At 60.1% G+C, this 14,271-nt stretch overlaps 1 protein-coding gene across 3 annotated transcripts; it reads right to left on the reverse strand.

Annotated features, from left to right (window-relative positions):
• Positions 1-990: 990 nt before the first annotated feature.
• ZNF444 (zinc finger protein 444) lies at positions 991-9,000 on the reverse strand. 3 transcript variants are annotated; one of them, XM_055410664.2, is made up of 4 exons: positions 8,864-9,000; positions 4,499-4,835; positions 2,738-2,831; positions 991-1,951 (listed from the first exon to the last, which is right to left on the reverse strand). In XM_055410664.2, exons 2-4 carry the CDS (start codon positions 4,808-4,810, stop codon positions 1,389-1,391), a joined length of 969 nt encoding a protein of 322 aa, XP_055266639.1. In that variant the 5' UTR covers positions 4,811-4,835; positions 8,864-9,000; the 3' UTR covers positions 991-1,388. The 3 variants fall into 3 exon arrangements, with proteins under 3 accessions (XP_055266639.1, XP_055266641.1, XP_055266640.1); XM_055410666.2 differs by lacking the exon at positions 8,864-9,000 and adding an exon at positions 8,478-8,540; XM_055410665.2 differs by lacking the exon at positions 8,864-9,000 and adding an exon at positions 5,971-8,349.
• Between the last annotated feature and the right edge of the window lie 5,271 nt (positions 9,001-14,271).

The following is a 14,271-nucleotide window of genomic DNA, read 5'->3' on the forward strand; positions in this document are numbered from 1 at the left end:
GCCTGCGTGGGGACGGGGCATGAGCCTCCGGATGCTGCTGCCATACCGCGAACCTGGGGTCCTCCGCCCGCCTGCACCCCGGGCCGCTGGCTTCAGACCCCGACCGCAGCGCGGCCACGCGCCCCTCCGATGCCTCGGTTCCCCCATCTGTGCGGTGGAGTGACCACAGCGCTTGTCTCCTCCGGTTCTGACGATTAAAGGACTTGAGAGCTTTGAGTGCTTGAAAGGGGGGGCTGGGGGCTGGCACCCGGCACGCTACTGGCAGAGCCCCGTCCTCGAACCCGCGCTCCGGGGGAGACACCCCCACCGCCCCTCCTCTGGCCCCCTCGCTGGGTCTGGCTGCAGAACGTGGCCTCTCCAAGCCCACTTTCTCTGCCAGGCGTGGCCACACGAACCCCAGGCATGGAAGGGGGCCCTGCCAGAGATGCCCGCGAGGGTCACTGCTCTGCCAGCCGGAAGGGCAGGCCTCTGCCTTCAACTCCAGGGCCGGCCCCTTCCAGAAGCAGCGATATCAGCCTTATCCCACAAGGTGGACGCTGAGGCCTGAGTGCTTGCCCAAGGCACCCTGGAGACCACCTGGCGCCCCCACCTCCACCAGCTGTTAACCATGTTGGAAGGTGGGGCCCGGCTCTGGCTGTAAACGCCTGGGGGGGTCCAGCTAGTCGCTTTCCCAGATGCCCTCGCAGCCAGATAGCAGGGCCCGTGGCCTGGGTCTTGCTGGTCCAGTGGCTGGCGGCGGGAAGTCGAGGGCGGTGATCGAGGGGATTCCGCCATCAGAAGCCCGGCCAGGCTCGGGCACTGGATAAGCAGGAGACCAGGGCAACTCACCCTGTCACCTCTCAAGGGCTCACCGAGTCTCTAGACTCAAGGGCAAGGAACCGGGCCCTGGGCTACGCCGACTCCCAAGGCCCTGCCAGCTGGGAGGGTCCCCGGTGGGGCCCACCACGCCCCTCCCCAGACGGCAGCTCGGATAGAACGCGGGCGCCAGGGTCTGCACAACTCGTTAGCGGCTTTATTAACAACACTGTCCAGTCGCTGGTCAGAGGCGGTCTCCGGCGCGCGTCAGGGAGCAAGCGTCTGTCCACCTCCGGCCTGCCTGACAGGCCGGCCGCAGCGCGAGGACCCAGAGCTCAGATCCCCCCCGCAGGAACCCGGGCCGTCCCCCCGGGCGGGACAAGACCCAGTCCCCTCCCTGCAGGCTCCTCCAGCCCGGGGCCCGGCCCTGCGCAGGTCCTCGTCTGGGCTCCGGCCCGGGAGCGTGGGGATGGGGAGGGCTGCGAGGACCAGGGCGGGGGCCGACCGGGGGAGTGAGGTTCGGGGCATCACGCGACGGGCCTCGGGCATCGCGGGGCGGAGCCGGGGCAGAGGCGCGGGGCGCGCGGCCGGCGCTACCCCAGGGGCCAGGGGGGGAAGGGCGCGGCGCCGTCGGGGCCCGGGGCCGCGCGCCCGTGGGTGCGCTGGTGGCGGAGCACGTGCTCGCGGCGCCCGAAGCCCTTGCCGCACTGCCAGCAGGCGAAGGGCCGCGCGCCCGAGTGCGTCTTCCGGTGGCGCACCAGGTGCTCGCGCCAGTAGAAGCTCTTGCCGCACTCGCAGCAGGCGTGCGGCCTCTCGCGTGCGGGCAGCGGCCGCAGGGCCGGGCCCGGGCCGCCGGGGTGCGTGCCGCGGTGGCGCCGCAGGTGCTCCTTGCGCCGGAAGGCCTTGCCGCACTCGGGGCAGGCGTGCGGCTTCTCCACTGAGTGGCTCTGCCGGTGGCGCAGCAGGTGCGCGGGCTTCAGCGGGGCCTTGCCGCACTCGGGGCAGGACGCGGTGCCCGGGGCCGCCAGGAAGGCGGGCAGGCCGGGCGCTGGCGGGGCTGGCGGCGCCGGCGGGGGGCTGCCCGGCTCCTGCTTGTAGGGGCGCGCGGCCTGGGCGTCCGCCGTCGCCGGTTCCTCAGCGCCGGGGGCCGCATCTCCTACAGGCAAAGGTGCAGAATCAGGGCGGCCAGGGACTGGCTCACGGCTGCCCGGGACGGGGTGCTGCATGGATGGGGAGGTGGACCAACAGGTGCAGGGACGGGGGCAGGGTGGCTCATGGGCCCGGCCAGGATGGATGGGCGGGGGGACCAGTGGGCACTGGGGGTGCGCAAGCTGGGTGGGTGGATGGACTGGTTGATGGATGTGGAGTGGACAGATTGGTTCATGGATGGGGCGTGGACAGGCCGGTTGATGGGTGGGGCAGTGGAAAGACTGGTTCACGGATGGGGGTGGGGTGGGCAGACGGGTTCACGGATGGGGGGAGAGGATGGTTCGTGGATGGGGGAGTGGAGAGACTAGTTCATGGGTGGATGGGGGGCGGGCTGGGGGACAGATGGATGGGCTGGTGGGTGGGGAAAGATAGGCTGTGGGGGTATGGACAGAGGCTGTTAAGGAGGTGCCTGGTGAGAACCAGGGTGCGGAGCCGGGGTCAGGCTGCCGGGACGCAACCCTGGCTCCGCAGGCGCCCATCCCAGGTGGGTTAGTCCCTTTGGTGCCGGGGCTTCTGCTGCAGGGAAAGGCTGGTGACGCCAGGGTCTCGAGGCAGCTGCGGGATGTCAGCACTGCCAGCGCTCCTGTCCTGTCTGACCCCCTTCCCTGTGTGCTGGGCCCTCTGGGGTGGGGTCCAGCGCGTGGGGGTCGGTCCACTGAACGCGTGAGTGACGGACAAGGGGGGAACATGTCCCCCAGGCGGGGAGCGTGGTGCGGAAGGAGGGGCTGCTCACCTGAGGGCATCTCCCCACCGGCTTCCTGTCCCACGTGTCCCACGCTGACCCCGGAGCCTCCGGTCGCATCCTGAGGCGCCCTCGTCGCTGGTGCCTGGAACCAGAGACCCCACGTGGCCAGCTGAGAAGCCGGAGCCCCACCGCCTGCCCTCCTGGTCCTGCCACGGGCTCTGGGGGCAGTGGCCACCGGGCTGGGGTCATCCATGGACTGGCCCATGGAGAGGCCCACATGGCAAAGCCTGAGACCTCCGAAGCGGGTCCTCCAGCCCCCGGCAGCCTCCTGAGGGGCCCAGGCATGCCCACCCCTCACTCCCAACCCACGGGGCCGGCGGAGACCGTGACCATTTACTGCTCTGAGTCACTGCGCTTTGGGCGGTTTGTTAGCTGACAGACCACTGATGGAGCTGCTTTAACCCTGCCTTTAGCTTTGAAGCCCTGGGCCAGCTCCAAGACAAAATGCAGAAGGAAAACACAGAAGCTACTTTCAACTCAGGACCAAATTAAGAAGCTTTTCCCAGATGTCCCATGGATGGCTCTGAGCAGCATGGCCTGGTCAGAGGTCCATGGTTGAGAGATAGCTTCAGGCCCACAACTTCTGGCTCCTTTACGCTCTTGTCACGGCTCCTTGAGGAGTCTGTGTGAAGTCATTTCTCCTGGAAAGGTGTCGTGGACCTCCCGGTGGAGTCACTAAACTGTCTGCCCAGGTGGCTCAGTGGTCAAGAATCTGCCCGCCAATGCAAAAGACACAGGATATGTGGGTTCGATCGCTGGTTGGGAAGATCCTCGGGAGTAGACAATGGCAACCCACTGTAGTATTCATGCTGGAGAATCCCACGGACAGCTTTGCCAGGGAGTCTCTGGCAGAACTGGCCAAGGCCAACTCACAAGTGCGCGGGAGTACACTACAGCCCCGAGGCCGCGGGGCACAGCAGACCCAGCCTGCCCCAGAGACAGGCCTGCCCTCTGCCCCCACCTGCTGGGCCAGCTGGTCCTGCCAGACCGGGGCCTGGGGCCACGCTGGGTGTTCAACTCATGGCGGAGGCTTTGGGCCATGGTTGCCCGCATCTACGCCGCCGTCCAGGCCTGAAGCCCGGCCACACCTCCAGGTGGGAAGCTCGGGAGCACTCCTGCTGGCGCACCTCCGTGTGTGCCCCGCCACATGCTGTTGCCTGGGGCTGGCGCTGCCCCCTGGGTCCTGGAGGACCCTCCTGGCCTCTCCCCACCGCCCCTCCTTAGCAGTTAACCGGTGTCCTTCGGCCGGGACCAACCACAGCCACGGGCAGGGCAGGGTAAGCCCTTGGGGTGGTCCAGGGACCCTGAACTTGCATCAGTTGTCAGAAGGGTGGGTCCAGGGCGGTGTTAGTCGCATCTGACTCTCTGCGACCCCTTGGTCTGCAGCCCGGTAGGCTCCTCTGTCCTTAACCATCCCCTGAAGTTTGCTCAAGGTTGCCTGTGCACCGTCCCTTACCGCCATGGCAGGCCTGACCCTCCCCGCGCCGCCACCACACCCTGGACCTCAGGGTCCATCAGGCCTGTTGGGGGTGTCTCCATGGGGACCTGGGGGCAGGGAGCGAGCATGGGGAGAGGGGGAAAGGGGACGAGGGAGGGGAGGGGGAGGAGGGAAGGGGGTAGGGGGTGGGAGTCGGGAAGAGAAGAGGAGGGACCCCGAGGGGAGGGGGAGGAGGGATGGGGGCAGTGTTGAGTGTGGGGGAGGGGAGGAGGGGGCCCTGGGGGCAGGGGGAGGGCGGACTCTGGGCTCACCCACAGCTCCTCCAGCAGCGCCACCGCCTCCTCGCCGCTCTGCGGCCGGCGGCTGCACACCCAGGCCTGCACCTCGGCGGGCAGCGCACTCAGGAACTGCTCGAGCACCAACAGCTCCAGCATCTGCTCCTTGGTGCGCACCTCGGGCCGCAGCCAGGCCCGGCAAAGCGCGCGCAGCAGCCCCAGCGCCTCGCGGGGCCCCGGGGCGTCACCCAGGTGGAAGTGGCGGAAGCGGTGCCATGGCGAATCGGTGGTCAGGCCCTCAGCGGTGCCTCGCTCCTGCTTCACGGGGGCCGGGCCCAGCGCCTCCATGGGGCCGGCAGCGGGGTCACGGCACCTGTGGAGAGAGGCCGGGTCAGGGCACGCTCTGGGGGCCCCCACTCGGGAGGGCTGGCCGCCCCACCCCATGCCTCAGTTCCTCCCCCTGCAAGATGAAGGGTCGCCCGCTGCGTGTGGGTCCCTGTCCCCACTCTCCCCGCCTCCTGCGTCCGCGAGGACCCAGCGAGGCTGTGCGCACGGAGGCCGCTGGTGCCCGGGCACCCCGACCTTGTCATCAGCACCTCTAATGCTGGTGGTCGCATCCCGATGTTGCACCCCGGAGGCGGGCGCTGCAGGCTCCCAAGCACTCCCTGTCCCGCCTCTCCCTCACAAACCAGGGTGCATACAGCCGTGTCCCCCTCCACCCCTGGGGCTCATATGGACGCTCGGGCCCCAACGTGACTGAACACAGGGCTGGGGCTCTGAGGAGGACGTGGAAGTGAAGTGAGGCCGTCACAATGGGGCCCAGGGTGTGGCTGTCTTCCCAGGACATGGCAGCTCCCGCCCCGGTGTGGGGGGACACAGTGGGAAGAGAGGGTAGGGTTCTTGGGGCTGGGGGCGGCAGGGGGAGGCCCTAGCCAGACCCCCGTCCACCTGCACTGATCCAGGCCAGACCCCCGCTTCCCCAGCCACAAGGAGCAAGTGTCTGCGGTTGAAGCCCCCTGGTCTGTGGTGGTCAGGCCTCGACACTCACAGGAGCCCTCTGTCACAGTCTGGGAGCTTTGAAGCCGATGGGTACTGACTCTAAGACCCTCTACCCTCCCAGTGGAGTCGCTGGACTGTCTTCTCAGGCAGGAGACACAGGAGACCCAGGTTCGAGCCCTGGGTCGGGAGGAGCCCCTGGAGCAGGAAATGGCAGCTCCGTCCAGTGTTGCCACCCAGGTAGCCCGTGCCGCCCACTTCCTCTTCTCCTTCCCCAAGGCGGGACACAGACGGGCAGTGGCCTCAGTCCGGAGGACGGAAGACAGAGCAGGGCTCCAGGGCAGCGGCGATCTGGATGGTCTGGAGACACTTCTGATGGTCAGATGGGAGTGCAGGGGAGCGGTATGGTTGGCATCTAGCCAGCAGAGGCTGGGGACACTGCGGGGTACCCTGCAGGACCCTGAATGGCCCCACCCCAACAAAGAGGGATGCAGCCCCCAAATAAACCCCACCTGGAACCACAGTCCTCAAACGGTCTGGGGACCCTGGAGTTCCTTTGAGGGTATCTCGAGATGAGAACACGCTTCCTGACCCAGAGAAGTTACCAGCCCCTTTCCCTGCCTTCTCTCCCAAGCATGCGGTGGGCCTTCCTAGGGCCTTGGTGGAGAGCAGAGGCGGCTGTGGGAACCCAGCTGTTCGGGTCACGCTGAGATGTGCAAAGACAAGTGATGCCATGTTTCCAACTTTTCATTTGGAAAACACGGTTATTCATTTAAAAACCATTATGGGGCGTGGGAAAAACTGGGAGATTGGGATTAACACATACACATTCCCACACACAGAACAGAGAACTGACACGTAGCCAGTGAACAGCACGGGGAACCCTACTGGATACTCGGAAAGACCTACATACGATTCGAATCTATAAAAGAGTGAATATGTGCATGCGTAACTAATTCACCATGCTCTACAGCAGAAACACACTATTGTAAATCAGCGATCCGTGGGTGCATGTTAAGTTGCTTCAGTCGTGTCTCTTTGGGACCCCATGGACTGTAGCCCACCAGGTTCTTCTGTCCACAGAATTCTCCAGCAAGAAGACTGGAGTGGGTTGCTAGTTCCTCCTCCAGGGTATCATCCCAACCCAGGGACTGACCCACATCTCTTAGGTCTCCTGCATTGGCAGATGGGTTCTTTACCACTAATGCCACCTGGGAAGCCCCTTAAATCAACTATGAAAGTGGGTAGTTCAGTCGTGTCTGACTCTCTGCGACCACACGGACTATACAATCCATGGAATTCTCCAGGTCAGAATACTGGAGTGGGCAGCCATTCCCTTCTTCAGGGAATCTTCCCAACACAGGGATCAAACCCAGGTCTCCCTCATTGCAGGCAGATTCTTTACCAGCTGAGCCCCCAGGGAAGCCCTAAATCAACTGCACTCCAATAAAAAATCAAGATAAAAAAAATTAAGAGAAAAAAGTGCTATTTATGCTAACATGTGGAAAAGTCAACTACTGCTATTTCTAAACGCACTTGTATTATGAGATTTTCTCAGCCTTACTTTCTGAGATGACACAGGGATGTAATCTGTAATCAAAAGTGCTTTGGGAAGCGTCTTCAAAAATTGTTTAAGGTATAAAGGGGTCCTGAGCTTAAAACCTTTGAGACCACTGGCTGACAGCCTGTTTTTAAATAGAAGTTTTACTGGTGCACAGCTGTGCGCATCTGCTGTGTAGGGAGGACCATCTCAGACCTAAGCTGGTTTGATCAGCCAGCTAGCAAGTGGAAGGGACTGAACTCGCACTGGCTTTAAAGTGTGGCTGCAACGGGGAGGAGCAGAGGGACAGAGTGGTAGTTTGGGATTAGCAGACACAAACTGTTATACACGGGACAGATAAACAAGGTTCGACTGCACAGCACAGGATCCCAGTCCATCATGATATGGTTCATCATCCACCCTGCGATGAACCATCATGGAAAAGAGTAAGAAGCAAGAATGCGGCAGTGTGTAACTGAAACACTTTGCTGGACAGCAGAAATGAACACTGGGAATCAACTAAACTTCCATAAGTTAAGTTTAAAAAAAATGCAAAAAAGGGGAAGAGAGATTCCAGAGGCAGGGGACACATGCATACCTATGGCTGATTTATGTTGATGTACTGCAGAAATCAACACAATATTATAAAACAATTATGCTTCAATTTAAAAAATTATTAAAAAATACAAGTTAAAAAAAAGACGGAAAAAATAAATGAGAAGGCTCTGGATGGAGCTTGCCTGCCTGGCTACCACTTTTAACCTGGCCAATGTTTTGCAGCGCCTTTCACCCAGATGCCAGCAGTGTCTCCGCAACTGTGACAACCAAAAATGTGTCCCGGAAACTTCCACGACTCCCCGGCGGCGGGGGCAGGGACACAGTGGGCCCTGCTGGGGAGCCACCGGTCCACTAGACTAATATTTACTCAGAGCAAAGGGCCACCTTCCCAGCGAGTCGTCCTAGGACAAGGCTCACCCGCCACCTTTTACGCTCTGAATCGTCTCTCCCGGGGGCTGCAAAATGGGACAAGTCGGACCAACCTAGGAGTCTCAGGAAGTCAAGACATACGGAAAACAAAGATGCTGCGGGGCGCCCGCGGAGGCGCCCAGCCAGCCTTCCACCAGCGCCCGCCCTGCCCACTCCCGTCACTCTGTGCGGTGCCGGGACACCGCTTCCAACAAAAGCGGCGGCGCTGCATCCAAGCACCCGCGGGAGCAGGGGCTGAAGGGGGAAACAGAAGGCGGGCGGCAGGGCCGCCGCGGACGACCAGGAGAGCAGCGCGGCGCGCCCACCAGTCAGGCTGTCGAGGGGAGGGTGGGGGGCACCTGCCCCCAAGCAGGAGAGAAAGGAGGAGGGCAGCTGACCCTGGCCCGGGAAAGGCGCAGCTCCGCCGAAGTGCCGCCCAGCTTGCAGAGACCCGCGCGCCGAAGGCCCGCCCGCGCCCCGCCCGCCCCTTCCCCGGAGCCCCTTTCCGCAAACCTCTCCGACCCGGTCCGTCCCCGCCGGCGCCCCCAGACTCCCAGGCAGGGCCCAGCCCCCGCCCCGCCAGTCCCTCCCCTCCCCCCGCCCCGTCTCCAACTCGCCCCGCCCCCGCGACCCGCACCCCCCTCCCTCCTTACTCCCTCCCCTCCCCCTCCGCCCCTCCCCGCCCCTCCCTGCCCCGCCGCCGTCCTCCGCCCTCGGGCCCGCACCCCTCCCCCTTCCCGACGCCCCCACCCCCGTTCGCGCTCCCAGCCCCCGGCCCCCTTTTCATCCCCTCCCCCGCCTCCGCCGTTCCTCCCTCCCCGGGCCCCCCGCCGGCTCCCTCCCCGAGGCTCATCCCGCCGGGCCCCTCCGACGCCTCCCTCCTTTCCCCCCTCGCTCACCTCACTCTCCCGGGCGAGACCCCCAAGCCCCCTCGGCACCTCGCGCATGCGCACAGCGCTCACCAGGACTCCATGCCCCGGCAGGCTTTGCGCCAAAGGCGCCTATCCCCCGACCCCCAACCCTCCCAGACGCCCCGCGGCCGCCTCCCCACCACAACTACCCCGCCGCCCGCACCCAGAACAACATCTCCCAGGGAGCATCGCGGCAAAGGCGGCCTCTCATTGGCCCTCGCCTGGGCGACCCACCCCCACCTTACGCCGTTCCGGGAAGGTGCAGCCGGCGCCAGAACTACATTTCCCAAGATGCACCGAGGCGCCGCCAGGTTTTGGACTACATTTCCCACAACACACACGGGTCTTCGCCAGGGCCGGCGCGCGGGCTCCCCCCGACCCGACCCCGGGCAGGCGCAGGCGCGCCGAAGGGCCGAGCGGACGGGCCGAGGGAGGAGGAGCCAGGGTGGCGTTGCCGTGGAAACCGGAGCGGCTCGTCCGGAAACCTGGCCCGCGCAGCCCAGAAGTCGGCTGGCGGGGAGGAGGGGCTCGAGTCGGAGCTCTGCGCCAATCAGAGCTACGCGCTGCGTCTCCTTGACAACGGGCCGCGCGTCCCCCTCCCTCCCCGCCCCTTGCGGACGCAGCGGGGTCCGAGTTGGCCGCGAGGCCGCGGCCTCCGGAGGGCGCAGTCCGGGGGCCAGCCAGGGCGCCCTGCTCTGCCGTGTGAGCCTGGCTCGCGGGTCCTAGACTCCGTTTGCCTCCCCGCCTTTGCGTCGGGGAGGGGTCTGTCTGCAAGGTCTCGACTGGCCTCCGGGGACCGGGCGGCAGCCTCCCCATCTCAGACCCGGGAGGGAGATGCACAGATGGGCACAAGACCGAGGCCGGCCCGGGAACCGCGCGGAAACCGGACTCAGTCCTCGCCCGGGGCTGCGCAGACGGGGTGAGACAGTGGCTGGCGCGGAACCAGCGTTCACCAGACGGACACTTTCCCCCTCGTTTCACAAGTGGTCAGTGGCTGATTCAGAACCTCCTGTCCGAGAGCGGGTGAAAACCACCCTCCTCACTGTTGCCTCACGGACCTTGGCCCACCGCTCCCCTCTTGCCCAGTGAGTTCCAGCCACAGCGGAGTCTTTCCTGCTGACCTTTGTTCCCACTCACTTCCGATTGCCCACTCGACGTCTCCACTTGGATTTTTTTAAGAGGCATTTAAGACCTTGAGCTGGACAGAGGAGAATGTTTCGCCCCTCCCCCCTAGCAAAGAAACTTGCTTTCGCCCCAGTTTTCTATGGTCTTAGGATATCAATCTAAAAGACTTCCCTGGAGGTCCAGTGGTTAAGACTCCACGCTTCCACTTCAGGGGCATGATTTCGATCCCCGATGAGGGAACTAAGATCCCACAAGCCAGATGTATTCCCAGGTGGTGCTAGTGGTAAAGAATCCACTTGCAATGCAGGAGCCACAAAAGACACGGGTTTGATCCTCAGGTTGGGAAGACCCCCTGGAGGAGGAAATGGCAACCCACTCCAATATTCTTGCCTGGAGAATCCCATGGACAGAGGAGCCTGGAGGGCTACAGTCCACGGGGTGGTAAAGAGTCTGTCAGGACCGAGGGACTGAGCATACAGGCCACCTTCAAATTCTTTGTATATGTGCATATATATTGTTATTGTTACTTGGCTGCTTCGGGTCTCAGGTGTGGCATGCAGGGCCTTTGGGTGAGGTGCTCAGATTCTCTAGCTGTTGCACACGGGCTCTAGAACGTACCGTTCTGTAGTTGCCGTGCAGGGCTTAGTTCTCCATGGCATGTGGCATCTTAGTTGCCAACCAGGGATCAAACCTGTGTCCCCTGCATTGCAAGGTGGATTCTTAACCACTGGACCACAGGGAAAGTCCCATCTTCAAATTCTCTTTTTTTTGGGGGGGGGGTATAAATTGAGGTATTTTAATGTTAAAAAAAAAACACCAGTGATATTAAAGAATATCACTTCAAGTATATTTCAGATGCCCTTTGAGATAAGAAAATATTGTGAAAATCTGCATTTGAAGTTGACTTTGGTAGGTGCTAGACCCATCTTCAAATTAATTTTTTTTTTAACGTGAGGCTTTGCATTTTCACTGTTCACTGGGCCCACAAATTAAGTAGCTATACACATAACAGCGCCTTGATGAGTTATGCAGTACCCACACACGGTGGCGGGTTCTCCAGCGCTCAAGTGTACTGTCGTTATGGGTGAGAAATAGAATAAAAGGACTCTCTGGATGTCTTCCCTCCATTTCTTCACCTGGTGCTATCGTACCTACTGATCAGTGAGCAAGTCAAATGTCACCTCCTCCAAGAAGCCCTCACAGACCATGCCCACTGCAATAAACCTGGACGAAGGGCCTCATCTGAGCCTCCACAGTGTCCCTTCTCACTCCATCTCTGTGGGTGTGCGGCTGCCCCGCCCACCCTCTGGTGAGGAACCACAGATGCAGTGGTTGCCAGCTCCTCGCTTGGGGCCTGCTCTTGAAAGGAGTAAATAAGCAGGGGAGGAAAGAAATTCTTACCCTACTTCCGAGGCCTGAGGGCGAGAATTCCTTTGGCAGCAAACCTAGCTGTACCCCAAAGCTCCCTGGCTGCTTTGTAGCAGCAATATAATTATTACTCAAAATAATAATTAACGCTTTTTTTCTGTCTGGTCTTTAAAGTAAGGAGATCCAGCAGGGCGGCGAGGGCGTTGAGCTCTCCCCTGGGTCTCCAGCCCTGCCCTGAGCGCCCAGGAGGCTCAGGTAACGTTCCTGGATAAACAGGTGACAGATGAGCCCCTGAACAAGGGAGGGGACAAGTCCTGGGATGAACGGGGCAGTCTGCACCCCACTTAGAGGGCTCCGGGACAGGGAGTGGGGGCTGAATTTGAGAGTGAGTCATCTTCCCCTTAGGAAACACTCAGGATGAATAAGGAAATTAGGAATGAATTGCTTAATGATGGGATCACGCTGCCCCCATTATCTTATTTCACCGGCACACTCACCCAGGGGAGAAGGCAGAGCAGATCAAAGCATGAGCCCATTTTACAGTCGGGAGAAGTGAGGCCCTATGAAGTGAGTGGGCTTGGCCTCAGTGACACAGCGGGAGAGAGGCAGGGGCGGCGCTCGACTCAGGCTTTAGGAAGTGCAGTAGGGGGTGGGGTGCAGGTTCTTCTCTGGCTGGAATACGTGCCCCCCCCATCCCTCCTTCTGAGGGTGTAGGGACAGTGAGCAGGGCCTACAGCAGGAGGGAGACAAACAGAGGTTTAATTTTTCACCATTCTGGAGGCTGGAAGTCCAAGATCAGGGTGTTGTGGAGCCCTGTACCAAGGTCACAGGACTAAAATCCCCGGAACTGACCAAGTCCCATAGCAACTGTTGCCGCGAGTCTGCAGATCTAAACAGGCCAATTCCCTGACCCCAGGTCGTTGTTCAGTTGCTGAGTCATCTCTAACTCTTTGCGACCCCATGGACTGCAGCTTGCCAGGCTCCTCTGTCCTCCACTATCTCCTAGAGTTTGATCAAACTCGTGTCCATTGAGTCGGTGATACCATCCAACCATCTCATCCTCTGTCATCCCCTTCTTCTTCTGCCCTCAATCTTTCCCAGCATCAGGGTCTTTTCCAGTGAGTCGGGTCTTTGTATCAGGTGGCCAAAGTAGTGGAGCTTCAACTTCAACATCAGTCCTTCCAATGAATATTCAGGGTTGATTTCCTTTAGGATTGACTGATTTTCTTGCTGTCCAAGGGCCTCTGAACAGTCTTCTCTAGCACCACAGTTTAAAAACATCAATTCTTTGGGGCTCAGCCTTCTTTAGTGTCCAACTCTCACATCTTTACATGACTACTGGAAAAACCATAGCTTTGACTAGACGGACCTTTGTTGGCAAAGCGATGTCTCTGCTCTTTAATACATTGTCTATGTTTGTCATGGCTTTTCTTCCAATCTTCCTGATCCCATGTTAGGTAAAATGCCCACCCTGTAGCATCCTAACCAATCACCTAATGCCACCCTTCCAGTCTATAAACATTGACTACTAACTCATGAGAGAGATTAGCTCTCCCTTGAGCCAGCCCGCTGTTCTAACAGCGTCGCCCGTTCTAATAAATTTTATCCTTCTCTCATTCTGCCTCATGTCTGGAAATTCTTTTCCAGCCCGCGCACAGACCAGGACAGGTGTCGTCAGAGTTGGTTTCTTGCAAGTCCTGTTTTTGAGTAACTGTTGGGCATAAACCCATTTACTTAGTAGGAGAGTTCGAAGGTATGGAATTCACATTCAAGGAGGACCGACTACTTTTTGTGGTTTCTAACTGGAGCAGTTGCTTTACAGTGTTGTGTTAGTTTCTGCTAACAGCGAAGTCAATCAGCTCTATGTATACATACGTCCCCTCCCTCTTGAGCCTCGCCCCCACCCTTCTAGGTCATCAGAGCACAAGCTCTGTGCTACAGAGCATCTTCCTGCTGACTACCTATTTGACACACAGTCGTGTACGTACCTCAGTGCTGCTATCTCAGTATCCCCCCGCTCCCCTGAGTCCACAGGATGGACTACTTTTTAAGAAAATAATAATAGTTTTTAGTTTCATTGGTCAAGAGAGAATCCCAGCCAAACCCAGAAATCACATTCTTGTAAATACGAGATACGGGTCCCTGTGGGAAGCGGCTGTTCCCCAGAACCACTTATTCTGGGATGCTGAGGCCCTCCTGTGCTGTTCATCGTCATTCCAGAGTCCCCGACACACGCACACACACACACAGTGCAGCCTGGAGAGAGGTGCTGAGAATGACCACCTGGGAGATCTTAGTTCCCTGCCTAGGAATCGAACCTGGGTAACCTGGCATCCCTGGTGGCTCAGTGATAAAGAACCCGCCTGCCGGCACAGGAGGTGCAGGTTGGATCCCTAGGTCCAGAAGATCCCCTACAGAAGGAAATGGTGACCCACTCCAGTATTCTTGCCTGGAGAATCCCATGGGCAGAGGAGCCTGGTGGGCTACAGTCTGTGGAGTGGCAAAGGAGTCGGACTCGACTGAGCGGTGGAACCAGAACAAGTCTGAGTCCAGGGTCCCTCACCTTCACAAAGGCAGCCCCTCCCTGTCCAGCGGTCCCTCTGGGGAGTCAGGGAGACAGTAGTGGGATCAGATGCAGAGGCAGCAGCCCCAAATTTATCTTCTGTCCTGTGATAATGTTGGGAAAAACTGCCAGACATAAATAAACGTTTATTTTTAAACGAACTCCTCTGGCAACAAGAGAGCGTTCCCTTTTAAACCTCACGACCATTCGGAATTACGCTGAACTTTTTATAGCTCTGGGAACAACCCGCCAGCCTAAGAGGAATGTTTAATGGGCTTTATAGTTTGTTTACACCAACCACGCCTGCCCGTGCCCCCACCTCTCGTTAACTTTCTCCTGA

Source organism: Moschus berezovskii, chromosome 22 (genome assembly GCF_049115385.1).
Source record: "Moschus berezovskii isolate FMDL1 chromosome 22, NW_MosBer_1.0, whole genome shotgun sequence".
In the NCBI taxonomy this organism is placed as follows: Eukaryota; Metazoa; Chordata; class Mammalia; order Artiodactyla; family Moschidae; genus Moschus; species Moschus berezovskii.

What these genes read in the sequence shown, in the direction of transcription:
- ZNF444 (XM_055410664.2), bottom strand. Translation starts at nt 4,810, where the DNA reads ATGGAGGCGCTGGGCCCGGCCCCCGTGAAGCAGGAGCGAGGCACCGCT. An exon ending in CGCTGCTGGAGGAGCTGTGG is followed by an intron (nt 2,832 to 4,498) that starts GTGAGCCCAGAG and finishes CTCTGGTTCCAG; the next exon opens with GCACCAGCGACGAGGGCGCC. An exon ending in CGGTGGGGAGATGCCCTCAG is followed by an intron (nt 1,952 to 2,737) that starts GTGAGCAGCCCC and finishes CTTTGCCTGTAG; the next exon opens with GAGATGCGGCCCCCGGCGCT.